Here is a 27,898-nt window from a genome sequence, read left to right on the forward strand (position 1 = left end):
TTTCACAGGGTATTGCACTGAGCCACCTACTGATGTGGAATAATCAGAAAAAGGAGAAGAAAGCCATCAGCCGGCTGCAGCTCCTCCTTTTCGCTGTCACTGCTGGGAAGGCAGAATGGTCATCGGTCCGTTTCGGTCACGTTCCTGAGATGGACAGTCGCCCTACTGAGATACCAGCGGGGCCTGAGCACCCTTCCTGCCTGTCTTTACAAATGAGTGTGTCATTACTCCAGCAGTACTTCTACTTACTACGTAAAAGAGCAACCTCTATCTGTGCACCAGGAGTGGGCAGGTCCGGCGCACCCTGGGAGGTCCGCACGCGCTCCGAAGCTGGGTAGTGCTCGTCTCCTCTGAGCTTTACGGTAAGCGCGGCGCGCAGAGCGACCACGTGGCGGCTGAACCCAGGCCGGGCGGGAATGCGCGGAATGCGCGGCGCGGCTCCCGAGCCGAGGCTCAGGTTCCCGCGGCGCGCGCGCTCTCGCCTCCCCTCTCTCCCCAGCGGGGCCGCACCCCAGTACCCAGCCCCGTGTCCTCGGACTCCCAGGGCAGGCGATCCTAGCTCGAGCACCCCGGCGGGGCGTGGGGACAGAGCGCGGCCTATCGGGCCCCTAGCACCCCGCACGCCCAGAACTACCCAGCGGGTCCAAACCCGTGTCCCGCCACCAGCCCCGACAGCGCGAGGCCGAGGGACCCAAGGGAAGGCGTGCAGGGCGTTAAGTACGCAACCCCTCTCCCCGCACCTGGAACCTTACCCCGACCCCCACGGCAAGAGTCGAGAACCCTGTAACTCATAGACTGCCCGCAACTAAGACCCCGGTCGTCCCCGCACCCATCCCCAAGGCCAATTTGAAGGATGGAAACGTTTTCGGACATTTCAAAGGCGCAAAAAAGCGTGCTGGAACGCACGAGGACTCGGGGTCCTCCCCGCAGGCACTCTCCGGAAAAGGGCGAGGATGGGGGCTGCGGGGGGGGGGGGGGCAGTGACAAGTCCTGGAGGCGACGGAGCGGGTGCAGCGGGACCCAACGAGGGTCTTAGCGAGGGTCCTCCTCGCGGAAGGTTTCCGAGGCCCCGCGGGCCTCCGCAGCGGCGCCCCGGTCCCGGGGCAGAGGTGGGGGGGGGCGGGGGGATCTGCTCAGCCACTGGTAGGCTTGGCCACGGGAGACGCGGGAGGGGTATGGCCTCCTAGGTCATTATCCCCACCTCCCGCCCGATTCCTTCGCCTTGATTGGAGGTGGTTATCTAATGAGCCTGGGCGCCCACTCCGCGACCCTTAGTTAGAGACCACGCAGGGGCCTGGGCCAAGAGGCCAGGCAATTCCTAGTGGACTTTCATATTGCTCAGGGCAGCAGGCGATGCGTTCTGAGGGGCGGAGGTCAAGGAGTTAGAATCTTCTTTCATCCCCAAGAGTGCACCTTCTCCCTTGGGATTCCAGCGGCGTTGCGGGAGCCAGCACCCTCCCCCGCCCACCCCCGCACACACACCTGTTGGAGTTTGCTTTCATCTCCCGCGCACACCTAGCCCACGGCCTTAAGAGCTGGGGGATGGGTGTCCCACCCTCGCAACCTGCCCGACCCAAGACTGGTGCGCAGGGGTCTGTGTGTGGCTGAAATTAATTGATCAGAGGCGGAAACGCACGTCCGGGGTTTGGGGCGGTGGGAGATGCGGCTGCCCCTGTTCCCAGCGTGTGAGTGTCCCGGGTGGGCCCGGGGCCAGAGTTTGCTCGGGCTCGTTCCCCAGCTTTCGGGGGCCGGGGATCCGCGCCGGGTAGCCGGGGCGGAGCCACCTCAGTACGTGGACCGCCACACGCCCCCCGAAAGCGAGCAGTGTGGGGGAAGTGGAGCCCGAGCGCCCCCGGAACCCCGCGGTCCGCATTCGGAAGCGTTTTCCAGAACGACTTAAGGGCTTAACAATGGAAAACTCGCGTAGCTGGAGCCAAGTCCTTTCAAGTCGCCGCCAGGTGTGCGGCTGCAGGTGACCCCACCTGCATGCGCGCGCCCGCCCGCCTCCCAGTCCTCTCGGGGGAGGGCGGGTGCCGGAGGTCGAAGCCCGTGGAAGGTCTCCAATGGGCCCCGCACCCCCTCCCCAAAGCCCCCGGCCGGGCGGCGCGCAGCCGCGGTGCGTCCCGAGGTCGGCGCCGCGGCGCGCGGGTTCCTGAATGAACGCGCTCCCTTCCCCCGCCTTGAATGAAGGTTCCCACAGCCAGGGACGGTGGCAAACGCTCCTGCCGCGGAATTCGCCCTCTCGGGGCCGGCGATCCTCCCCGGCCGCGGTCACCTCGGCGGGGGACGAGGGGGCGAGGAAAGTGGGAAGGTGATATAAGTTACTTTTGGATTTTCTTTCCAACCAGAGTGGTCTCCTTTCCCATTGGGCCACTGGCCCTTTGTTCCACAGGGTCCCCAAGAAATAGCGCAGAGCACTTTAAATGAGCCCAGAACGTGCAGTTCCTGCTTCGCGGTGGGTATTTTAAAGGCCTTGCAAAATTAAAACTTAAACAGTAAAGTTTTTAAAAGTTGCTTTTCTCTCTGAAAAAAATAATTAAAATCAAAACTCTTTCCCCGCTCTCCTGGAAGCAGCCGCTCTCAAGGGCCCCGAGGCTGTTGGCCCGCTCTGAGTCTCCGGTGAACGCAGATCTGGGCTCCCTGGGGTGGGGGCTGGGCGGCTAGCGCTCCCCGCCGGGCCCCAAATTCCAGCGCCTCCCCCGCGGGTTCCTGGACGGCTCTTCACGCTCGCCGGCCGGGCTTGCACTTTTGCGCCCGTCCCTGAGCGGGGAAATCAACGGAGTTCCTCGTCGAGATCTGCCCGGTCCGCCTAGTAACAGCGCCGCGCCCCCATTGGCTCATGCTAATTCCAGTTTCCTCTGTCTTTCTCCCGGGTTAGGGGGAAGCTCCCTCCTGGACCCAGAACCCGTTCTGCCGGAGTGGGCGATGCTCTTTATGACCCGATGCCCCTCGCCGTCGGCAGCCTGCCTCGGGCCGGGCCCGGGCGCACGCGGGGCTCGGGTCCCCTAACCCCCCGGGACAGAAGCAGCCCGGTGGTAGCACGCAGCCCCATAAATCATCCGGGCGGCCGCCCGGTCGGGATTTTATGAATGAAAAAGCAGCCCGGCTGCCCTCGTGCGCGGGCTGATGCTCCGAGGCTCCGGCGTGCCGGGGGCCAACGCGAGCGTGGGTGCCCAGGGAGGGGGACACGGCGGTGGGTGCTCCCTGGTCGGGCCACCCTCTGCTCCCGAGGCGTGAGCCGGGGGTAATTACCCTCCTGGACCCGGAATATTAGTAACCCTAAATCTCGGCGGGGGAGGGGGCGCGGGAAGAATCAGCCCCGAAAAGGAGGGGGGGGAGGTCCTTGTCCTGTGGCGTGCGCCCTTGCGAAGGGAAGGGGGCTTTTTAATCCGTTTTCTTTGAGCCTTTAACATTAGGGTATATGGTGGTTTGATGACACTAAACTATATTCAGAGGGAAGTTAATGAACAGTTTTCTTAATTTGGGGCAGGTAGAGTAAAAACTGTAAAAAAAAGTATGTTAAGACTGAGCAAAATGTCCTTTTATTTTAAAAATAAGCACCAAAGAGACTGAATCTTTAATTCGAAAAGAAGCTTTATATATTCTTTTATATGTCGTACAAGTTTGCGATAATATTTGGGACTCTCTTCTAGCCACGAACATATATAGGTTTTGTTTAAAATCATCAGATCAATACACCCATTTCTTTAACTTGTAATTGCTCTGATTGTTGCCAGCCCCCGCCATCCCCCTCAGGCTCACGAATGCAGCCCCAGGGCAAGTTCTAAAGGTGAAGAGACGTCCACACCCCCAGCAAAACCAATTAGGAAGCTTCCGGTGGTCTTGTCCCAGGCGGAGAGGCGACTAATATTTCCAGCGATTTAACTTAATTTTTAATTTTAAAAAATGAGACAGGACAGAGACCACTATTTTGCAGCCTTCCTTTCAGGGTGTTTTTCTAGCTGCCGGGACAGGGCGGGGGTGGGGGGGATTGGGGACCCCCGCAAGAATGGACTGGCTAAGGTAGGAAGACAGCCCGCAGATTCCCCCAGGCGAGGAGGACAGGATGAAGGAAATGCTGGCCACCATCTTGGGCTGCTGCTGGAATTTTCGGGCATTTATTTTATTTTATTTTATTTTTTGAGCGAGCGCATGCTAGGCTGAAAGTCCTTTAACATTTAGGGTTACCCCCTCGGGCATTTGCAAGACCCCCCCCCCGTGTGCGGGAATGAAGCCTCCACCAGTGTTGCCGGCTCTGCCCTGAGTCCCTGAATGTTAAATGGTTCCTGAAATTTACACGTGTTAATGAAAATGAAAGAAGATGTAGACGCTAAGATTCCTAGGCTGCCTCTCCGCCCGTGGGTGCCCTCGTGGCGTTCTCGGAAATGCGCCCATTCTCCCGGCTCAGATATAGGGTGTCACCGAACTCCAGAGTCCCCCCTCCATGCGGTCTCCCCAGGCTGCGTGTGGCCTGCCCGCCCTTCTGGCTGTCCCCCTCTGCAGAGCCACCTTCACCCAACCCCCCAAATCCTGAGGGACCCACTCGGGGACGACAGGCCCCCCTGCACCCCTCTTCCCCGGCGGGGAGAAAGGCAGCCTCGGGACGATTTGCATTTCTATGAAAACCCGGCTTCGGGGGCAACTCCGCGCGGTGCCGGCGCGGCGCCTCCGGGATGGCTTTTGGGCTCTGCCCCTCGCCGCTCCCCGGCGCTCGGCGCCCGCGCCCCCTCCCCCTGCGCCCGCCCCCCCCCCCCTTCCCGCTCCCATTCTCTGCCCGGCTTTGATCTCTGCTTAACAACAGTAACGTCACACGGACTACAGGGGAGTTTTGTTGGAAGTTGCAAAGTCCTAGAGCCTCCAGAGGGCTGTCGGCGCAGTAGCAGCTAGCAGCAGCGTCCGCGCGCTCCGGCGAGGGGCAGCAGGAGCTAGAGCCGAGCGCGGACCCAGCCCCGGACCCACCGCCGCCCCAGGCCGCCTAGCAGAGCCCCTGCCATGGCACACCAGCTCCTGTGCTGCGAGATGGAGACCATCCGCCGGGCGTACCCCGATGCCAACCTCCTCAACGACCGGGTGCTGCGGGCCATGCTCAAGGCGGAGGAGACCTGCGCGCCCTCGGTGTCCTACTTCAAGTGTGTGCAGAAGGAGATCCTGCCGTCCATGCGGAAGATCGTAGCCACCTGGATGCTGGAGGTGCGGGGCTCCGGGCGGCTCTCTTAGCACTTTCCTGCGACTTGTTGCGCAAACCCACTTTTCTTTGCCACTCATCGCCCTCCCTTCCCTCCCACCCCAACTTTTGAAGTTTGCCAGAGTGTTGATAGGAATCGTAGTTCCGAAATATATAGATATTCTGGGTATTTTTTGAACAAGGACGGGGTGGGGGTGGGGTCATCGGATATTCCCTTGGGGGGCAGCGGTCGAGGAGGGGTACCTTGGGGGAAAGCCACGACCGGGGCACCCCAGTATGCTTCAGGGTTGGGGCCCGCAGGCTGGGCGCCCTTTGCGGCCCCCGCCTGGACCGCCACTGCTCAGTCCCCGCCTGCGCCAGAGCCCCGCTGCGCCTCTTCTCCCGGCCGCGCGGCCGCTGAGCCGCCAGCTCCAGGGGGAGGGGGCATAGATTTGATTTTTAAATTAATATCCATGGACACGTATGCAAGGGACGCTCGTGCCAGTATTATGCGCCATCTTTGTTCTTTTATTGCAAAGCAAAAGTGTTTATTAATAATTGGGGGCAGGGTGGGGGTGGGGAGCGGCCGGCGAGGCGCTTGGGGCCGCCGCGAGGGGCCGTGCGGCCACCGGGAGCCGGCGGGAGGGGCGAGGGGCCAGAGCTCGGGCAGCTGTGAGGGGACCCCGCTCGGGAGAGGGGGCCCCTTTGTTCAAGCAGTGAGTCCCGGGGCGCCCCGCACGGCCAGCTTGGGCCGGAGAGCACGCCGGGCTGCAAGGTCGCGTGGCCCCCGAGACGCTGGGGATTGACCCTCATCTGCAGGGGTCTCAGCTTGGGGGACCAGTCCGGAGCGAGCCGGGGTCCAGGGGCACGTTTTCAGGCCTTCAGTGGGCTCCTGAGTGCACCGCAAGTATTTTAAAATAATTTTTAAAAGTGCGGCGTGGTGCCCTTGCGAGAGGGAAACAGCGCCCGCGCCCAGGGGGAAGGGGGGCCCCCGAGTTTGAATTCCTGGGGCTCTCCCTTGAGCCTGCAACGAGCTCCCGACCCCCGGCCTGGGTAAAGGACCGCCTGAGGGTCATTTTCAGGGGGTTTTTATATACCCAGTTAATTTTTTAATATTTTTAAATATTTTTTGAAAAGATGACGTCTGGGGAAATGCGGCGCGGCGGCCTGGGACGCCACCTTTGTGTCTCGCAGGCGCTGCGAGCGCGGCGCCCATCCCCGCGGCCCGCCCCACGGCCCTGCACCCCATTTGGTGCCGACCCCAGGCCTGGAGGGTCCCGAAGCACCCACGCGGGCCGGGGTCCGCCGCCCGCGCGCGGCACACGCCGGCCAGCCGTGCCAGCTCCCGCCCCCACTGTGCCAGCCTTGCCGCGACTTTCCCTTTCAGTTTCGGGTGGGTGGGTTCGGGGGACTCTCGGGGAAGGGGGCGCGGCGGCGGCAGCTCCTGCCGCCCCCTGCCCTGACCCTCCTCGCGCTCGGGGCCCCGCAGCCCTGGCGCGAGCCGGGTGGGGGGCGCGAGGTCTCCGCAGAGGGGGCCGGGCGCTCCCGGTGGCGGCGGTCACGGCCCCCGGTGCCCCGGCAGGTCTGCGAGGAGCAGAAGTGCGAGGAGGAGGTCTTCCCGCTGGCCATGAACTACCTGGACCGCTTCCTGTCGCTGGAGCCCGTGAAAAAGAGCCGCCTGCAGCTGCTGGGGGCCACCTGCATGTTCGTCGCCTCGAAGATGAAGGAGACCATCCCCCTGACGGCCGAGAAGCTGTGCATCTATACTGACAACTCCATCCGGCCCGACGAGCTGCTGGTAACCCTGGGACCCCCACCTCCCCGGATGCCCCGTTAGCCGTGGGACCCCGGGGGTGGGGGAGGTGCGGAGAGCCAGGGGCCCCCGCGGGCCGCTGAGAGACCCTCTGCCCCCAGGGAGGGCGGCCACACCGGTGGGGCCCCTCTCGAGGAGCTGACGGGTCCCCCGCCGCCCCACCTCACTCACACTTTCTCTCCCTCCGACTCCCACCGCCTCGGCGCCCCTAGCGCCGCGAAAAGTGGGCGGCGTGCGCCCTCTAGCGGCGGCGGCGGCGAGGGGCCCGCGCGAACGACCAGACCTCGCGTTCCAGGTGTCGCGGGCTGCTGGTCTCCACCCGCGGAGGGTGGGCTTAATCGAGAACGGGAGCCTCTGCGAGCGGCACCTTCTCTGTTTGGATGTGGGGTTGCGCGTTGTCCCCCCAACTTCCCGGACCCTCCAACACGCCCCATTCCTTCTTCTCGCCCCCTGTTGCATTGGGGTCCGCGCCTGCGCCTCTCTTTACGCACGTGTCCCTCCATTTCCGCAGCAAATGGAGCTGGTTTTGGTGAACAAACTCAAGTGGAACTTGGCTGCCACGACCCCGCACGACTTCATTGAACACTTCCTCTCCAAAATGCCGGTGGTCGAGGAGAGCAAACAGGTCATCCGCAAACACGCGCAGACCTTCGTTGCCCTCTGTGCCACAGGTAGGGTGCCGGCCGGGCCTCTGGGTGCCCCTGGAGGAGCTTCTTGCCCTCTGCCTCGGTTTCCCCGTCCAAGGACATGGTCCCCAGGCTCCTCCGCTCTCGGAAGCTTTCCTCTTTCCCTGCTCCGGGGAACAGAGGGCTGGGCTTCTTGTTGGGGCTCCAGGGAGGGGGTGTGGGCTCCTGGGCCCGGGCCGCTGAGGCTGGGCGGCAGCCTGCCTGTGTCCAGCTGATGTGGCTTCTGCTCCCCACGCCAGGCGGGGGTCACTACATGCTGAACGGGGTTGACTTTGGCAGTCTAGCCTGTCTCCTCCCCCCACCCCAGTCCTTCCCGTGTCCTCAAGGAGCCTGAGCTGCGGGGGCCCCCTCCTGGCCTCTCCCGGGCTGGGCCACCTGCCAGGGGCGCCTACAGGGGTGGGGAGCGCCGGCCGGCAGTGCCTGGACCACGTGCTCTGGGCGGCCAGCAGCGGCCCTCGTGCGGGGGCGGCCAACAGAGGCGCTTGGCCGCCTGAGGCCCCGCCAGGGGTGCCGCAGGGCGGCTCAGCTCACTGCCCTGGGAGTGGCTTCCTAGCGGCCTGGGCTTGGGCTGCTGTGGTTGGCGGCAGCAGCAGGCCCTCCGTCCTTCCCCCGGCACCGCTCTGGACCATCCCTGGGGGCCCCTCCCCGGCACAGCCCTCTCCCCAGCCCCCAGACGGCCAGTCACTCAGAACCCAGTGAGACACACGGTGCTGCCTCCTGCTTGTCCCAGCTCTGCCCCTGAGCCCCTGCGACCTCTTCCTCCTCTCCACTCCCATGAGCTGGCCCAGGACTTCCGGAGACCCTGATCGGAGGACCCTTGCCCCCATCCTGCCCAGCTCTGCCGTGGGCCACCTCTACCGCTGGCCAGGCCTCAGCTGTCAAAGCTGCCTGGGGCTCACTCGGTGCGACCTGAGGGCGACAGGGCACCAAAGGGGGGAGTTGGCATCCTTCACCCCCTCCCCGGAAGGGATGGAGCCCCCCCAGCCTGCCACCTCGTGTCACTCTCCTGACGTCTGGGTGCTCTGGGGACCGGGAGTTCTGGGTCAGGAGAGCTGGGAAGATTCTGCTGGCCTCCCCACTCTCCTTTGCCCGCTCAAGGCGTGAACCCCTCTTTCTGAGTCCTTCCAAGCGAGCCGCGGGGTGGGGGCAGACCAGAGGCCCGGATGAATCTGAGGGGTCAGGGCGCCCCCTCGCCAGGCATTCCTGCCCCGCAGCACCCGGCCTTGGGCGGGGAGGGGGAGGCTCTCGCCCGCGTCCCCTCAGCCTCCAGGCCTGCCTAGCAAGCAGGCAGGAGGCATTCTCCGGCTGGGACGCCTCTGAGAAGAGAAGCCTCCAGGGACTTCCCGGCAGCCTTTTATGGAGCTGAAAGTGGTTCAGAGAAACGGCAAAGTCTCCGGCAGATAATGCAGAGAACACTTCCTGCGCGCCCTCTCCCCAGGGTGGCTGGGGCAGCCTGGACCTCCCCCTCTCCCAGGACCCCAGGAGGCGGGGTGTGTAGCCCGCGTGGGGTGCTGGCAGCGCAGAAGCCGGGCGCAGAGGCCGTGAATGAGCTTGGTGCTGGCTGTCCAGCTACTGAGACTGTCCAGCACCCCCGGCCTGGGCACACCTCGGGTGAAGGCGGAGGGATGGTCAGGGGTGACCCAGCTTTTCACATGCGTTAGCTTCGGTGGGCCCCGGTGGGGGACAGGCAGGCCAGGGGAGGGAGGGGAGCGGCACCCCACCACGACCGGGTCCTGGTCCGTTGGAACCTAACTGGCACACAGCAGTGTCCTTAGTCACAAGGGGGCCTCTCGAGATGAGATCGAGTTATTACAGCCTAAAAACAAACAGATTCTGTGAAGTGGAGGCTTGAGTGAAAGTCCCGGGAGATGATTTGCTCTCCGTGTAGCAAGGGTCCCTTTTAAAGGTGCAGGGGGCCGGCGGGGGAAGGGTGGCCTCTGCTCTCCCTGGTCCGTGCGCCCTGCAGACCTGGGTTCCCGGGTGTGCATGGGGGCGGGAGGGGGCACGTCCCCCACGCACAGAGTTGGGTTTTGCCCTGCTTTTGACCTGTGTACGGATGTGTGCACGCAGGAGAGCGTTGCTGCGGCCGGTGAGGTACCTCTGAGGTTGGCACGTAACTGAGCTGAATGAATGGGCCTGAGCAGGGTCAGTGGAGCGGTGCAGCTCCGATGCCCATCCTGGCCGCGGCCCGCTGGGCTCTTTGCAGCCGGGCAGTGAATAGGAACAGCTGTTGGAGCTTCCGAGTTGAAACCTGCGGGCTTCTCAATCTAAGCCCATACACCCGCCAAGGCACGCGCACACGTGCGCACACACACACACACAGCCTGCGTTTAGTTATTCCTTCCCTGTCGGACCGGGTCTCGAGCTGCGGCCAGTCAGAACCTGCGCTCTGGCCACAGCGATTTCTGTGCAGTCCTGGTTAGCCTCAATGAAAACCTCTCATCCCGGGCTCCTGGCTCCCAGCCCGGGTGGAACTGGTCCCGTTTAAAGGGGAGAGAGGGCGCGCCTTGTGAGGGACTTGCTTTTTCAAGTGGTCGGAGTGCCCAGCAGCAGCTTTGTCGCCCCGTCAGTGTGGCCGCCTGGCTGCCTTTCTTCTTCCCACCCCTCCGCTGGCTCCCGCTCCGCTGAATGAGAGGCCCTGGCTGTTTATTCTCAGGCCAGTGGGAGGGGCAGGGGGGGCCCCAGCCCCCGGGGGCCGCACACTCCCTTTGTGCCCAGTGCCCTCCCACTCAGCTCACCGTCCAGTTCCTGGGCACAGGATGAGGGGGTAGGGGCTGACCTTCTAGGGCCTGGCTCCACACTGAGAGGCCCCCTGGTTCAGATGCTGAAATCGGTGGCCTCCCCTGCCAGGAGTTTCTCGTTGGGAGCGACAGAAAGGCGGCCCACAGGCGCTGGGTCACCTCTTAGGTGTCCTCACGTCCGTGACGAGTGTGCCGCCAGGAGGGAAACCAGAAGTTCCCATGTCAGTGAGCTGCCAGGAGGTGACCCTGGAGCCCACCTGCCCCGAGGTGCAGGGTTTCCCAGCAGTTTGCGGAGAGCTGCCAGGAGGTGACCCTGGAGCCCACCTGCCCAGAGGTGCAGGGTTTCCCAGCAGTTTGCGGAAAGCTGCTGAGGACGGGCAGATGAAGTAACACTGTAGCCCTGCCGTGTCCCTGGAGGCAGATGAAGTGGGGATAAGCATCTGAGGGCAGCGGGGGCTTCCCTGGGCCCATCTTCCCACGTGCAAGACGGCCACTCCCCCTGGGACCTGGCAGCGCAGGTACTTGGGGTTAGTGTTGTAGGGGACGCGTCTGCTTCCTTGCGGGTTTTCCCCGCCTTCCTTTTCGTCGGGCTTTTGTGAATAAGTGATACATTCACAGGCTCACGTGCTAAGAGAAGGGAGTGAGCGATGACCCCTCTGCAGAGGCCACTGTGCCTCCCCCCCCCCCCGTTGTCTCTTCCAGCAGCTGTTCTCTTGCTTAGCATTTCTGCTGTTTGCGGCGGGGGGCGGGGAAGGTGATGGGGAGGTTTTTTGTTTTTTTACCATTATTTATTTGGTTGCACTGGGTCTTAGTTGCAGTACTCGGGCTCCTTAGTTGTGGCACGCAAACTCTTAGTTGCAGCGTGCCTGTGGGATCTAGTTCCCTGACCAGGGGTCCAACCCGGGCCGCCTGCACTGGGAGCGCGGAGGCTTAACCACTGCGCCACCGGGCAAGTCCCTCTGCTGTTGTTAAATGAGCATCACAAGCTCGTGGTCAGAGAGTCCGGCCCGGCTTCTACCCCTGCTGGCGCCCACTTCCTGACCACCCCCTCAAGACCAGCCATCTGCGGGACAGGGCCTCAGGGGGGGTCCAGGTCACAGGGGTCCTGCTGCGTCCCCACTCACAACCCCTTTGCCTCCCTCGCTCTCCGCAGATGTGAAGTTCATTTCCAACCCGCCCTCCATGGTGGCTGCCGGGAGCGTGGTGGCCGCGGTGCAAGGCCTGCACCTGGGAAGCGCCAACAGCTTCCTGTCCTATCACCGCCTGACGCGGTTTCTCTCCAAAGTGATCAGGTGTGACCCGGTAAGTGACCGCTTCGGCGCTGGCTGGGGGGCCTGTCCAGCACCGGGTACTAGAAGCATCCAGGGCCTGGGAGTCCCAAGCTGCAGTCGTCCGGTGGGAAGTGGCAGAGGCTGGGGCCACGTGGGGGACAGGCAGCCACCTGCGTCCAGAGGCACAGGACCTGGCCGTGGCCCTGGCACACGCTGTCCGGGGGCCACTCCACCCCGTCTCCTGGGGGGCTCCTGGGGGAGGAGAAACACCTCCCAGAACCTGCGATGGGCGGGAGGGTCCTCCCAGGCTTCTGGTGGCCCCAGGGGCGCGCAGGAGCCTTAACCCCTCCTGGGGTCGTGGCGGGGGGCCGTCAGGAAGAAGGGCCACACGGCAGGCCGGGTCAATGATCCGTGCCCTAATGGTGTGTGGGGTGAGGCCCCGTCGAGCTTTGTCTGGGCGACAGCGTGGACTCCCGACAAATGGCCGCTTTACAAGGGTCCCTGTGAGGTCTCCCGTCCACAATGGGCCTGGTACAGACAACTTGTTTTTATGACCCCCTTTGAGAGGCTGCTGCTTTGGAAGCCGGAGTCCATTGTATCTTTTTACTTAAAAATGCCACTGTCTTATTCCCCATTCTTTTCTTTTCTTTTCTCAAAGAATTAAAATAACAATTACAAGGGTTTGGGGCTTCACCAAATTAGACCAGCGAGGTTGGTGGCGGGGGTCACTGTCAGGCCCCGCTAGTGTCCCGAGTAGGAGCCAGTGACCACCTTGACCCCGATCCCCGGTCCGGGTCCGGCTCCGGCTCCGGCCGCTTCTGGCGCTCCGCCCTCGAGCGCCCAGGAGGCTCGGGGAGGAAAGCTGGTGTGAGACGGATGCCTGCCTGTTCTCTGCCAGCGGTGCTTGGCCACCAGCCTGCGTGACCCCCAGAGGAGGAGGCCTTCTTGTTTGTAGGCATGGGCAGCTCGGTGGCCCCCTGGGAGGGGGAGGCATCCTCGCCTGGCTGCCAGGGCCAGCGCCGTCCCCCAGCTAGAAATGCCACAAACAGCGTTGTCTATAGACAGTGGTAGGAAATCGCTGTGTGATCCCTTATCTGAATAGAGATTATTTTAATTAGATCTGAAGCAAATGCCTTACGGCTGAGGAATGGTGGGAGGAATCAGTTGAGGCTGAAATTCGTCAGTCTGGTGACCGGGTGACAAATGTCGCTGAGCTCAGACGAGCAAATTCTGGGCTGTGGAGGCCCCGGGGCGTGGCCGAGTCTGCCCGTCCCTAGAGCTGGCCCCGTGGTCACAGTCTGCTCTTCACGGGGTGAGGCTGCAGTGCCAGGCGGGCTGCTGGGAGGAGGAAGCATGGGCCGTGGAGCTGGAGGATGCGCCGGGACCTGCAGAGGGGAGGCCCCTCCTGTACGCCTCTGCTCTGCGCTCCACAGCGCGGCCCCCCAAGTTACAGGGGCCAGGGAGCCTCCTCTGGGGGGCTGCCTTCAGTGGGTGGGTGGAGGCTCTCGGGTCTCAGAAGGCCGTGGCGGGTGTTTGGATCAGAGCCTGAGGAGGCCGTCAGGAGCCTTGGGCCTCAGTTTCCTCCTCTGTAAAATGGGCCTTTGGCACCTACCCTGCCTCCTCCTTTGCCGTGATGAATACTGAAAGGGTGGGTAGGAAAGCCCCCCGGCCCCATAAGCCCTGTCCCCTTGGGACATCTCCAGGGATTCATTCAGAAGCCCTCCTGGCCTGGCTTCACTTCTTTGGGGCGGGGTGCACCGTTTCCAGCCCCATCTAGGAAGAAGTTAGCAGTGCCTTCTCTGTGCTGAACCGCGTTCCTGTGGGAAAGGCATGAGTCTGCTTCCCAGGCTGCCCTGGAGCCTTTCCCTGGCTCTAGAACAGAAGCCCCGTGTGGCATCCCAGAAGTTGGGACAGCCTCTCTGTTCAGATCCGGGAGCCGCGACTGCCCGGCTGTGGGCGGCACCTTCGAGCTGCTGGGAGATGTGCCCGTGGTGGGACCAGGAGAGGCCCCCGGCCTCCGGGGTTCCTCCTCTCCATTGAACACGCGGGGTGGTCGCTGCCGGGAGCTGTGCGCGGCCAGAGCGTCTCCCGGGACGCAGGCCCGAACGGGAGAGGACGGGATAAAGGCCCCGGGGCCACCCAGCATTCATCCTCGGTCAAGCACGGCCTAACGCTTTTGACGGCCATTCATCACGGAATGCTGGGTTCACTGCGAGGGCTGACACGGCAGAGGTTAAGTCCGAAAAGTGGGCCTCAGAGGGCCTCCCCATCCTGGATCAGATGGCGCTGAATTCGCGGAGGGCAGCAGTGGGGCTGGTGGGGACCTGGGCCCAGAGATGAGAGCCCCGGCGAGGAGTTCCAGCGAGCGGCCGGGCAGGCAGGGGATTCGGGGCAGGTGGGCAGGAGCGTCTGTGTCCACCAGAGCCCTTGGGTCCCGAGTGGGCTCACCGTGGCCTGGTTGACGTGGTCTTTTCAGGCCGGGAGGGCAGCTGGTGGGCAAACAGGGTCCCCACTGTCGATCCTGGGGTCTGGGCGGCGGCTTCCTGGGTTTGGGGGAGGCGGCGTTTTCGGTGAGCATTGGGAAGGGGCCCCTCGCCGCGGGCCGCCTCCTGAGGACCTGTCTCGTGCAGGACTGCCTCCGTGCCTGCCAGGAGCAGATCGAGGCCCTCCTGGAGTCCAGCCTGCGCCAGGCCCAGCAGCAGAACTTGGACCCCAAGGCCGCGGAGGAGGGGGAGGAGGAGGACGAGGCGGACCTGGCCTGCACGCCCACCGACGTGCGCGACGTGGACATTTGAGGGCGCTGCGGCGGGAGCGGGGCCGGCCGGGCCCGGCGGACGGAGCCGCTCAGGCCCGGTCGCCGTCGGAAGGCAGCCCGCCCCTCAGTGTCTTGGTGTTTTCCTTTGCTCTTTCTCCCTTCTGTCTCTGAGTTAAGCAAAAGAAAAGAAACGTCCCCGAAAACCTATCTTTAAGAAAAAAAAAAAAAAAAAAAGGAGAGGAAAAAATAGAATTTGCATAACCCTGAGCTGGAGGGGGAGGAGGGTTGTGCTACAAAAATAGAAGATTGTATACCCCGTAATCAACTAGTTTTTATATTCATGTGTTTGTGTCTCTGTGTTATAAGGATAGGCGTTAACACAAGAAGCGAGTCTGCAGGGGAGGATTAGATTTGATTCTTTATGTGTTTCAAACAAACAAAAAGCATAAAAACGTTTGAAAAAAAAAATAGGAAGAAGTCCACAACCCGTTTTTAAAGTAGAAGAGGGTTTTAGATAGAACTCTACCCGTGTGCTTTTCCCAAGGGCAGAGCTTTAAGGCGGTTCTAGGCATCCTGTATCTCGCTTATGCATGTAGTCACTTTATAAGTCATTTGTTTATTTTATTTCGTAGGTAGGCATGTAACCTTCACCTTGTCAATGGCTGATGTAACCTCTCGGCTAGGGTAGCGTAGAGTTTGGCATTTTCAAGGCCTGATCCTCTTTCTGCCTGTGGACCAACCACCTGAGGGGTTTGCGGGCGCCAGCCTGCGCCTCGGTGACGGAAGGCCACCTCCGACTCCTAGCGTCCGCTACTAGAAAGAGAGACCGCAATAGTGACCTAATATATTCTATTTTTATAATCTTCCTATTTTTGTCGTTACCTGTTTATGAGGTGCTGGTTTTTCACCCAACAGATCTGCAGCCTGCTCACATCCAGCTGAAATCTATAGCTGTTTTTTTTCGTTTTTTGGTTTTTGTTTTTTTCCTTCTCAATATTCCAAAACCATTCCATTTCAAAGCACTTTCAGTCTCTAGGTGACATCTCTGTGTATGTTGTGTGTGGAGGGGGCGGGGAACGGTTTCTTAATGGAATGGTTTGGGAATATTCCAGTACTTGGGTGCAGACAGGACGGCGAGGCAGGTGCTTGTTGATATGGTGTTAGCGAAAGGGAGATGATGTTTTGGAGGGCTGGGTTCCGGTCAAGGAGAAGAAAACGTGCATTCATTCTCACACTGCCAGGATGATGTGTTCCTTTCCTTTTCTGTAGAGAAGTTGAAGTTTAGGAATCCTTCCGTGCCAACTGGTGTTTGAAAGTAGGGGCCTTAAAGGTTTACCTAGAGAACCAGCAGTTTCAGAGTTCTCTTTAGATGTTTTGCCACGGAAGGTTTTTAAACACTAAAATATATAATTTATAGTTAAGGCTAAAAAGAATATTTATTGCAGAGGATGTTCGTAAGGCCAGTATGATTTATAAAGTAATGCAGTCTCCCCTGATTTACACACACACACACACACACACACACACACACACACACACTCACACACTTTTCTGCCTTAGATGTTGCAGGTGTAGGACAGTTTGTTAAAGTTAGGTCCTTTTATAAGAGAGGGAAAAAAATCCCGAGAAAAAAAACACAAAGACGTGGATTTGGCTAATTTGGCCCGATTGGCTTTTCGCAGAGTGATCCAACTGGAGAGGTGTCACGAGTTATAAGCACAATTAGGATGCTGGAAACAAGTTCAGTTCCGAGTTCAGTTCCAATACGATCTCATCCCCGAACCCTCCTTTCAAAAAAGAAATTTAGCAACCGCTAGATAATTTGCACATCTTGGCTATGTTCCTTTTTGTAATTATTCTGTAGGGAGTGTTGAAGGGAGCGAGGAGGTGAGGGAGGAAGTGTGTGGAGGGGAGGTGGGCGGGGACCACGCGAGGGACAGGCTGCGGCTCCATTTTTCTTTATTCGCTGCTACCGATGACTTCCCAGTACAGTTTGGAAACAGATGCATATCGCTTCTCTTATCTTTCACATTGTTTTGCTGCTATTGGAGAATCAGTTTTTTTTTGTTTTACAATGTCATATACTGCCATGTTCTAGTTTGAATTTTCTCATAGAAAAAATGTATTACGGATGCCTTTTGTTTTTGGTAGCGTGTTGTTGTTGTTTTTTTCTTTTTTTTTTTTTTATGTGATCAATTTTGACTTAATGTGATTACTGCTCTATTCCAAAAAGGTTCCTGTTTCACAATTACCTCAAGCTTCACTTAGCCATTTTGCAGACCAGGTGGTCAGGCTCTGTCTGCTGCTTCGGCAGACAGACACGCGGACGAGATCCCAAAAAGGACCTGGTGGGGGATCCCCACCCCGCCGGGCCGCGTTCACGAGGACCCCCCCGGGCGTCTCTGGAGACAGGCCATGTCCGTTTCCTTTGCCCTGCGCCTGTTATGCTGGACTCCCCATCTGACCTGGGATTTACCATCATCGTAGTTTTTACAGCCCGTATCGTTCTTTGCGTATAGCTATGAAAGTTGCATTATTATTATTATTATTATTATTGTAACAAGTATGTCTTCATGTGCCACTGTGGTGCTGTGCTGTAGGACTCGGTCATTTGGCATGAGTGGAATCGCTTCTGGCCTGTGTCACAGTTTGGGGTGCGTTGTATCTGTTATTAGTGTTCTGTTTGTTGTTCTGGTCATTATAGCAAATGCTCCTTTAAAGAGACTTCAGATCTCAGTGAAGCCAGCCAACAGTGCTGTGAGCCCGAGAGCCGCCTGACACGCTGCCGAACCAAAAGGGTTTGGATTTGCACCGTCCGCGGCGGCCCCAGGCGGGGCAGCCCGTGCGCTTCAAGGCCATTGGCAGGTGCAAACCCGCCCCGCCCCACCCCACCCCTGCAGGAACACTGCTTCCGCTTACCTCAACCATTCTGGCTGCGGCGTCTCTGTCTGAACCAAACGGGGTCCGTGAGGGACGGTCTGTCCGTGGTGGGGGGTGAGATGTGTGTGCTCTAAGGCCAAAGGCCAGTGGCAGGTCCGGGAGCGCGGGAGGTCTGTCCCGTGACCAGCGAGTCTGAGGGTCCGGGCGGGCAGGCACTTGGGGGTCTGTGTGTGTGTTTGGTTGCACACCACGGTGTTTCCCAGCACAGACATGTAACCGGCACGTTTCCAGCAGGAAACAAGACAAACGTGAAAAATCTAGAAATAAAATCGGTAAAACCCCAGTGCAGTGTCCGCTTGTCTGTTTCCTGGGGCGGGCAGGGAGCCAGGGCCATGCGCCCCAAGTTCCTTGGATGGGGGTGGCAGGCGGGTAGGGGGCGCGCCTCGGCCCTGCGGACACCGGGGCCAGGCCATCCTCTGTCGTGGGGGGCTGCCCTGGGCACCGTGGGCTGTTGGGCTGCATCCCCGGCCTCCACCCGCTAGATGACAGGACCGACCCCGGTCGTGACCACAAAAATGCCTCCAGACGTGGCCAGCGGTCCCCTGGTGATGCAGAAGGAGGGTGTGATTCCCTTCCAGCCGGGAGGAAATCCGGACCAGAGGTCAGTAGTGGGAGAGGGCCGCATGGACCGCCCCCCCCCAGAGTTTGAGGACGGGCTCGCAGGCGGCCCCGACCACCTCAGACTACGGCTCTGGCCCCGGTGACGTGAGCCCCGTTGATCAGTCGCCTCCCAGCCCACGTCTGGCCAGTTCGCCCTCCCAGGTTATTTGCAGATAGGAAAGTAAATGAATGCGCTAACCCTTTTCTGGCACAAAGTGCTGTTTGCTCTGGGTGAATCATGGCCCCAAGGTGCCCTGAGCTCGGGGCAGGGGGGAACAACGCCAGTGTCCGGGCAGCGGTCCAGTGGCCTTTCACATGGACCCGGCGACCTGGGAGGCCCGGTGGACACCTGTGACGTCCACCTTTGGGCTCCAGATGCCTGCGAACTGGCCGCGTTCCCAAAGCCGGTGGAGGTGGGAAATGAATCTTGGTCCCAGCTCTGCGGGGCCGGGGCCTCTTCCCAGAGCCGGGAGCTCCCCAAGGTGCCCTCACCCCCCAGCTGAGCATTCAGCGAGCGCTCCAGAGCCCGGAGGAGGCCTGGGTCACGCGCCAAGGATGGCACTGGCTGCCAGGTCAGTTCGCCACAGCCCTAACGAAGCGCGTGCCGTGGGCCAGCCTGCCCAGGGGGTGCCCGCAGGGTCGGTGGGGCCTGGAGCTTCTGGGAGGAGGTGGGGTGTGCAGGCGCCGGAACTGCTGCCTCCCTGCCCCAGTCCCTCGCCGGCTGGGTGGGGACGTGAGGCAAGGCCCCTGCCCCCGGGGCCTACAGGGTGCTCTGAAAGGGGACCGAGCGAGGGTCAGAGCCTCGGGAGGTGCCCTGAAGCCCAGGGCCTGCTCTGCACCACCGCGGTGGCTCAGCCCCGGGGACCCGCTAGTCTGTGCCAGCACCAGGGCCCAATGACATCGACGACCATGGGCGTACAGAGGGGCCCAAGCGAGGCTGCGACGCCGCAAGGGCCTCGGGGTATCTTGAGGAGCAGGGCCAACACTCTGACTGCATTAAGTTCCAGCGAGGATCCGGGCAGCGGAGGCCGGGGGGCGGCCTGCACTCCACTGGCAGCTGGACGCACAGGACGCCAGGCCTGCGGGGCTGTTTGATGGTTTCTAATGTTGCAGGTGGAAAATCTGTTTGTGGGCTGACAGGTCGGACAGTGGAAAGGAAGAGGGCGTGACGGGGAGGTGGCCTGTGAGGCACAGGGGGAGGCGGGGGGAGGGAGGGGCAGGGGCGCAGATGGGACCCAAAGTACACAGAGGGTTTGGGCCGAGTGAGGAGGGGCCCGGAGCCCCCCAGGGCCGTCTCCCCGGCCGTGAGGCCCCCGGAGGAGGGGCAGCAGGCTTCTCTCAGTTATGCCACGGGCCCAGACCTCTCCAACCGCCCACGTCAGCTCGGGCATCCCCTCATGGGGACCCCCCCCATGGGGGTCTGGCTGCCCTGTGCATATCAGGAAAACAAAAACTGGCCTTTGGAGACAAAGCCTCCCGGTGTCCACTCCACTGCCCCTCCCGGAAGCCCGAACGCCTGCTCTCACTCGGGCCCACGGCCACTCACCTGGGGCCTCCCTGCCTCCCAGCCAGTCTCCCTGCCCCAGGCGGGCCCACCACCCTCTGCCAGAACCCCCTGGGGCTTCTAGCTCCTTCCGGCTCCATCCGGGGTCCTGGGACCTGGCCCATCTCTCCAGCCTCACCCCCCGTCTCCCCCAGCCTCAGACTCCTCATTCCCCGAAGTTTCTGCCCAGGGGACTGCAGGACACACCAGACTACTTCCGGCCTCCAGTTTTGTGCTGGAGTGCCCACCCCCTGCTCTCCCCCAGGCTCATGTAAGACTCTCTGCGGTGTTCTCCACCCTGCCCCAGCCAGGTGGCTCTGGTGGTCCAGGAGCCATTACACGTGGTGTTTCCCCTCTGGGCTGTGAGCCCTTGGGGACAGCTGTCCGGCTGGTCCTTCTCTGCCCACACCCTGCACCCCGCCTGCACGCAGTGGCGCTGAGCAGTAGGGCCACGTGCGGGCCGCGGGCTTTGTGAGCTGCCGAGGGCTGGGCCCTGCCTGACCCGGGTGCGGTGGGCACTCGGGGGCCGGGGGGCTCCCCAGGGGCCGGGAGCACCTCATCGCCCTGATGAGGCCCGATAAGCCCCGGGACACAGCCTGGGCACTAAGGCGAGTCAGTTCCCTGCCAGGGCCCCAGATTCGAGGGGCCCCAGGGCAGGCGTGTTTGCAGAGGTGGGTACTGCTGGGACCCTGGGCGCCAGGCTCCCCACCTTCCCTCTGAGCCCGTCCCTCCTGGAAGCCCGGCAGCAGCAGGGCTTGGCTGTCCCACCACGAGGCCAATCCCAACTCCGGGGGGCGGCTGCATGGGGCGTGTGTCCCGCACGCTGGGCTGGCCTCCGCCATGCACAGGGCTCTGTCAGCCCAGGAATGTCTTTGATCAGGAGTTTATGCAGAGGGGACGCAAGCCCCTGGCCTTTAATCCGTTCCCACAGTCCCCCTGCCCGCCGGCCCCTGCCCTGAGCCACACCTCGGCCCAGCAGACAATAGCCACGGCCGGTGGGCGGGCAGCGCCAGGGACGAGGGCCGGAGGCCCACATCCGGGGGCATTGTCACCGCCACTCACAGGGCGCACAGGAGGATGGGGAAGCTCTTGGCTCAAGGGCTGCCATCGGCCCAGAGCCTATCAGAGACGGCAGCGTCTGTTAATCCTTTCAAGTTTCAACTAGCAGCGAGACAGCCTCCCCAGGGCGGTCCCTCTAGAGCAGACCCATCTAGCTAGAGGGTCTACCCACATTCTGGACCCCAAGCCCGCCGAGCACGCCGGGCAGTGTTCCTTGCCTGGTCCCATCGCAGGAGGACAGTAGCTTAAGGTCACTCAGCACGTACTGGGGGCTGGGCACTGTGCTAAGGGCCAAACACACCATTTCTCCCACATCTTTTTGTTGTTGTTGTTTTGTTTTGTTTTTACGGCCGTGCCGCAGGGCATACGGAATCTTAGTTCCCTGACCAGGGATCGAACCCGTGCCCCCTGCATTGGGAGTGCAGAGTCTTAACCACTGGACGGCCGGGGAAGTCCTCTCCCTAAATCTTGAAACAGCCCCCAGGGGTTGGTGACAGGCAGGGGACACACTGGCGAGGGGGCCCTGTGGAGCCCACGTTCCTCTCGCAGGTACAAGTATTCCCATCTTCCAGGTCAAGGGTGGGCAGGCTTCTCCACAAAGGGCCAGATAGGGAGTGTTTGGGGCTTTGCTGGCCATGGTCTCCATCCAGCTCCTCTACTCCACTGCACGGAGCAGGCAGCCACGGAGGACAGTACGGCAACGAGCACAGCCAGGCAGGATCTGGGCTGAGGGTGGGAGTGAGCCGACTCCTGCTGGGGACGAGTAAACCGGGGCCCAGAGAGGTGAAGTAACTGAGCCAGGATCACATGGCGGGGAGCTGACCAAGCCAGGCCAGTGGCCGAGTTTGCGTCTCTGGGGCCTGGGCCCCCGGCAGTCAGCTTGGTTGCCTTGCCGAGAACGAGGTCTTCAAAAATGGGCTCGAAGAAAATGCACGAAGTCTTCATTTGAGTATTTTTCACCCGACGGTCAGTGCGTGCACTCGGGGCGGCCCTGCTTTGCCAGGAGGCCCAGGGGTCGAGGTCAGGTCCACCCACGTCCAAGACTTGAAGTCAGCGGCCCCTGCGGCCAGGGCAGTGTCTCGGTCAGCCGGCCAGCCTGGAGAAGGGCGGCCAGGCGTGCTGGCAGTGTCGTCTGACGTGGCCAGTCGTCGTTTGAAAAACACTCTCACACGTGAGCACATTTTAGAGGAAAAGACCCAGGAGTTGGATCTCAGCTCTGCAACTTTCAGGCTGTGCGGCTTCGCCTTCTGGGCCTCAACTTTCTCACGCATAAAATGGGGACAGTCACGTCTGTAAGAAGGGCGGCTCCGAGAGGGCACCCTAGCATCTGTGACACACCCAGCACGGAAGCGGGGCTCAATCTGTTCAGTGACCGCCTCCTGGGGTGACGCGAGGACCAATGGCTCGACGTCCATGAAGCATTGAGCACAGTGCCTGGTGCACAGGCATCACTCAGTAAACGTCACCACACTGTCAGCGTGACCACCACCATCCCATGCATCGTCCAGGTGTGCAAGGAGGCCCCGCTGGTCCCCGGGGGGTGGTCGAGGCCATCCTTATTTCCCTCCTCTAGCAGTTCTTGGTCTTTGTGCCCACACTGAGCCCCCCACCTTGTGTTGACAGCACCCAGATTTCACTCGGTGGGAACCACCGTTCTCAGCTCTGTGGCTCAGGTGGGACCGACCCCATCCGCAGCTCCAGGGCAGGCGCCAATGGGCTCAAAGCCAACAGCACATCTGCCCCCCCGGACCAGTGGCAGGTTCAAGGGCGGATGTGAAATCTAACAGCCAGCGAGACTCAGGGAGACATTTTCTGGAGCTTCTGGAAAAGAGAGCACTCCACTCTGTTCCTTAGGCCTCCTGGGGGCGGGCACAGCCCTTCTGCCCTGATAGGAGCGTCCGTGGTGCTGCGGCCCCAGGATGGATCCCGAGCGTGAAGCCGGTCGTGCGGGAGAGCAAGAGTGGGGCCAGGTCTCCAGACGAGCTGCTGGAGCTGCCCATCACTGCCCCTTACTGTTTGAGTCCATTTGATGAGTTTCCTAGCATTTTCAAGGCTTCTTAACTATCACACTGTATGTGTGTTTTCTACCTTTTCTAGATGTAACATGTATTATTGATATAAACAACAGGGGCTGAGACCAGGGGAGAGCTTCGAGCCAGCCTTCACCGGCAGACCCTGTCTCGGCCCCTGTACGGAGCCAGCGGGGCCCCCCAAAGGCAGCAGCCTCTCGGGGGAGGGGCCCAGGGGGCTCCCGTGCCTTGAGATAACAGCGTCTTTCTGGGGTGTAGGTACCACCTGCCCCTCAGAGCAGCTGAGTAGGGAGCTGAGGCAAATGCCTTAAGAAGGAAGCTCGCCACACGTCAGGCCAGGAAGAAGGGTCTGGACATCACCGCGTCCTGCCTCTTCACTCAGCAGACGGCCAAACGGCAGCCCAGACCTCCTTATCAGTGTCCTGGGGCTGCTGGAACAAGCCATCACAGAGTGGGTGGCCACGTCAACAGGAGTTTATTCTCTCACCGTCCTGGAGGCCGGGGCCGTGCTCCCTGCCCCAGGTCTCGTGGCTGCTGGAAACGCCCGGCGTCCCTGGGCTTACAGACGCCTCACTCAGTTCTCAGCCTCTGCTCTCGCACGGCTGTCTCTCCTCCATGTCTCTCTTTACATGGCATTCTCCTCTTCAAGGACACGGTCACGGGAGATGTAGGGCCCCCTGCTCTAGTACAACCCACCATAACGTACACGAGTCAGCTGCAAAAATCCTATTTCCAAAGGTCACATTCCCAGGTACCAGGGGCTGGGACTTCATCACATCTTTTAGGGGATATGGTTCTACTCAACAGATGTGTCTGAGCTCTCAGAGCTAGGGAACCTGCTTGTGGAGCACCCTGGGATTTCAGGGGCGCATGCCCACCAAAAATAATGGAAGTTCAATAAATCCTTGCTGAAAGGATGGAGACAGCCCGCCACTAAGTCTTCAGTTCCATGGCCGTTTACTTGGGGCATGGGGTCCCCTGGCCCATCACACTTCTGAGTGGGCAGAAACAGGATCATATTCAGGTATCGCTCCAACCCTAGGGACCCAAGGCCCAGCTGATCTGGTAAAGGGCACCAGGGAGATGGGGCCGAAGCGCTGTCTCCACAGGGGCCCCCAAGGGACACACCAGCCAGGGCCTCCATGTCAGGTGAGTTTAATCAGCCATCAGAGCTATGGAGAAGTTCACAGGCAAGGAGCGACTGTCCTTCTAGGGACACTGAAGTGAGCCCCTAAGTCCTGGTGGCTTGGACAGGCCCGTCCCTCTGGGGGCCTGGCCCAGCACCTGCACGGCTCTCGTGTCCTGTGAGAACTGAACGCAGTGCCCGCTTTTCTCTGCGGGATCATACTCGCCTGGGGGCACGTTTCCTGGGCCGCAGACCGGTTCCTCACTTCACTCACCAAGGAATGGAGTAACTGTGGAGTTGGGACGACCTCACCAGTTACTTATAGGTTTTGATCTCTCCAAATTACGTGGTGTTTTCAGGTAGGGTGGAAGAGACGTTCTCCACGGTGCTGAGCTCAAATGAGAGCTCACAAAGCGAGTCATGCCAAGGTCACCTCCTCCAAGAAGGCTTCCTGCCCACCTTCCCACTCCCTTATCCCCCAGGCAGAGCTGAACGCGCCCCCCACCCCGCCTCCAGGCTCCCCACCCATCCCCCAGTGAGCCGTGCTCAGAGGGTCGAGGGCAGCCGATGGCCCACGCGGTCCACGCCTCCCCTGCTGCGGCCAGCACGGGCCCCTTCCCATAACGCCGACCGTCTCTGCCGCGGTCAGCTAGGTGCAGGACCGGTCACACAGACAGGCTGTGAATCATCAGGAAAGTGAGACTGCGCCTGGCTAAGAATAACTTAAGCAAGGCCCCTGACCCCCGCCGTGCTCAGGCCTGAGGTCAGCCACTTACTGCGACCGTTGGTACATCACTCAGCTCGGCTGGGAGCCCCAGGCCCCCATCTGCCGGGGTGAGGGGGGCAGGCAGCGACCCCACCTCATGGGCTTTGTGGACACTTCAGTGACCCAAGGAAGGTCAAGGCGGCCACGAGCAGCCACTCGGTAAATAAGACTTCTTATCCCTCCCTCCAAATCACTTCATTCTTTTCTCACCACTGGGTAGAGAAAAACAACAAGCTGAACATGAAGTAAAGCAAGCATCCAGGACTGGGTTCTGGCCTGTGGGTGGGTGTTTCCCACCACCCACCGCGGTGCCTCTGAGAGTATAGTTCCAACGTGGTTAAGTTCAGGTGGACTGATTAGCCTGCTTACTCCCAATTACTGATGTTCTAAAAAATAAAATGAAGTAACTTCAACTTTTTTTTTTAATAAAATTTATTTATTTACCTATTTATTTTTGGCTGCGTTGGGTCTTCGTTGCGGTGCACAGGCTTCTCTTTGCGGTGGCTTCTCTTGCTGCGGAGCACAGGCTCTAGGTGCACGGGCTTCAGTAGCTGTGGCGCACGGCTTCGCTGCTCCGCGGCATGTGGGATCTTCCCGGACCAGGGCTGGAACCCGTGTCCCCTGCATTGGCAGGCAGATTCTTAACCACTGCGCCACGAGGGAAGTCCCAAAGTAACTTCAACTTTTAAGTGAAATGGTCCTCTTCTCTCCCAAGTTAAGTCTGTCCAGGCAGCCAGACAGGGTGGCTATTACAGGCCACCCTGTATTCACCCTATGGCTGAATTATGTCCCCACAAAAATTCATGTTGGAGTCTTGCCCCTCAGAACCTAGAATGTGACTATATTTGGAGATGGGGCCTTTAAGGAGGTCATCAAGGTGGGCCCCAATCCAACAGGGCTGGAGTCCTTAAAGCAACACCAACACACACACAGGGACGACTGTGTGAGGACACAGGGAGAAGATAGCCGTCTACACACCAAGGAGAGGCCTCAGGAGGAACCGGCCCTGCCCACACCGGGATCTCAGATTCCAGCCTCCAGGACTGGGAGACAGTGAATGCCTGTTGTTTAGGGCACCCACTGTGCGGCATTCGCTATGGCAGCCCCAGCTGACTAATAATGTGGCACAAAGTATGCTGGGAGTTTCCGACAGGGAAGAGCAAGCAGGCCAGAGCGGTGGGAAATCTACGAGCCCCGGAAAGGGGGAGATCCAACAAGGTTAATATCCACCAGGACCAGGTGTAGGTGGACAGGAAGGGATGGGATGGGACGGGCTGGGGGACAGGGCAAGCAGGATACCTTTGCCTGCAAACAATGGAAGCCCTACCGAAGTGGCCTTGAACTAGGGCATTCATCAGCTCCTATAACCGAGGCCGGCAAGCGCAGCGCCTCTCGGGGTCAGTCAGCACAGCTGCTCGGCAGTGTCCTCGGGCTGGGTCCTCGCTGGCTGGGCTCTGCCATGCCCGGGTCTGGCTTCATCCACAGCTGCCTGCGAGCTGCCTGTCGTAATCCCAGGTGTCGCATCCCCACAGGACAACTTCCAAAAGAGATACCATCTCTCTCAAGAGTGATGTGACCTTTCCCAGAAGCCCTTGGGTGTCCTCCACCGTCTCATCAGCCAGAAGAGCAAGCTCCCCGGGCCCCATCGCTGGAGGTGGCATCACAGGAACAGAGTGGTGGTGACGCGAACAGGGGCTCTGTCTGTACTGTAATCCAGAACACCTGTCTTGGGTGACCAAGGGGTCCTGGAAACTGGGTCTCATCCTCCAAGAAGGAGCCAGGCTGGCACAGGTCAAGTCCGGTGTCCAGGGCCCCTGAAGATGACGGATGAGGCAGCTCGGCCCCGCGGGACGGGGGAAAGGAAGTGGCTGCCGGCTGCTCTGGCTGACACCTGGCATGGGAGAGGCTGAGCGGAGAGAGACGGAAGGGGTCGGGGGGAGTGAGGTTTGGGGCAGGAGAGGTCAGTGATAAATGCACGCGGTGGCTGGCCAGGGGCAGCAGGACCCGACCCTTTCCTGAACATCACGGGGCGCCGTCCTGTCGTGGTAGCTGCCTCCATGCGTGTTAATGAAACATGCAGACACAAACACAACAGAAGGCTGTTCGGTGCGACCCTGGTACCTCAACCCCAGATATCACGGAGAAAGGAATGAATTCGCTAGATGTCGCATCAAAAATGGTCCCAGGGCTTCCCTGGTGGTGCAGTGGTTGGGAGTCTGCCTGCCGATGCAGGGGACGCGGGTTCGTGCCCCGGTCCGGTAGGATCCCACATGCCGCGGAGCGGCTGGGCCCGTGAGCCATGGCCGCTGAGCCTGCGTGTCCGGAGCCTGTGCTCCGCGACGGGAGAGGTCACAGCGTGAGAGGCCCGCATACCGCAAAAAAAAAAAAAATCCACCCAGAAAAACGACAACAAAAGCCCCTGCATCCCACCAGCCCGAGATACGCGCTGCTGGTGTCTGTGACCGAGATGCACCTGAGGCCGTGCACCGCGTACAGATGGTGCCTTTTAAGTCCGGGCAGAAAACAGAAGAACTCACACTAGAAGGAAGGCTGCAGTAAGGCTCCAAAGTTCCTGCACACAGAACGGTGGCCTTAAAGGCTCCTCCCCTTGACCATTTTTGAGGCTGCAGAGCCCCACCCACCCGGGGACACAGGAAGAGCACGTCCCAGCTTCCTGGGGACAGGGCTGGCCTCTGCTCCTCTCAGCCAGACGCCCACGTCCATGGCCACATGAGAAGCCCCAGGGCTCCACGGGGCACAGCGGGGACCTGCGGGCAGGGACCCCCGAGACTGTGGGTGCGACTGTGCATTCCAGAGCGGGCACCAGGAGACAGGGCTGAAGTCCCAGCTCTGCCGCCCACTGCCCTTGGACCAGGCAGTCTCTTGGGCCTGTTTCCTAGTCTATAAAATGGGAATAACGCCTCCCTCATGGGCTCCTGAAGGGACTAAATAAAACATGAGAAGCAGGTCACAGCACTGGCCCATCTCAGGGGTCAATAAATGTCCCAGTACCCATCACTCCTTCCCATTAACCTGCTTTCATGTCAACCCTGTGGCTCTCATTTTTTAAAAAACTGTCCCTCTGAGCGCTGACCAAAGCCCGGGGAGTAAAGGGGAGGTTTATCCTATCCAGAGCCAACCCGAGTCTAGATCCAGCCAGGCCTGCCAGGTGACGAGAACCCGTGAGCCAGGGGCCTGGACCCTGGCTGGACCAGAGAAGAGCAGCCCGGTTAGGGCTCTGCCAGGGCCGCGTTCACGCTGCAGAGCAGACAGGGCCCAACAAAGGACGGGCCTATGTGGAGGGGCCCCGTGGGGGGAACGGAGGCCACCCGGCAGACCTCGGGGGAAGGAAGCCCTTTCAGCGGCCAAGCTGGAACCCTCCCTGCAAAACAATGAATCCCCCA

General features: G+C 60.7%; 1 protein-coding gene across 1 annotated transcript; it reads left to right on the top strand.

Annotated features, from left to right (window-relative positions):
• Positions 1–4,827: 4,827 nt before the first annotated feature.
• Positions 4,828–17,648, top strand: CCND1 (cyclin D1). The gene is made up of 5 exons (XM_060019455.1): positions 4,828–5,190; positions 6,747–6,962; positions 7,489–7,648; positions 11,558–11,706; positions 14,306–17,648. The coding sequence occupies exons 1-5, from the start codon at positions 4,993–4,995 to the stop codon at positions 14,468–14,470; spliced, it is 888 nt and encodes a 295-aa protein (XP_059875438.1). The 5' UTR covers positions 4,828–4,992; the 3' UTR covers positions 14,471–17,648.
• Positions 17,649–27,898: the final 10,250 nt, after the last annotated feature.

Source organism: Delphinus delphis, chromosome 8 (assembly GCF_949987515.2).
Source record: "Delphinus delphis chromosome 8, mDelDel1.2, whole genome shotgun sequence".
Taxonomy (NCBI): Eukaryota; Metazoa; Chordata; class Mammalia; order Artiodactyla; family Delphinidae; genus Delphinus; species Delphinus delphis.

Coding starts and splice junctions, on each gene's coding strand:
- CCND1 (XM_060019455.1), top strand. CDS start 4,993: ATGGCACACCAGCTCCTGTGCTGCGAGATGGAGACCATCCGCCGGGCG. Junction 6,963..7,488: donor TCCGGCCCGACGAGCTGCTG/GTAACCCTGGGA, acceptor CCATTTCCGCAG/CAAATGGAGCTGGTTTTGGT. Junction 11,707..14,305: donor AAGTGATCAGGTGTGACCCG/GTAAGTGACCGC, acceptor TGTCTCGTGCAG/GACTGCCTCCGTGCCTGCCA.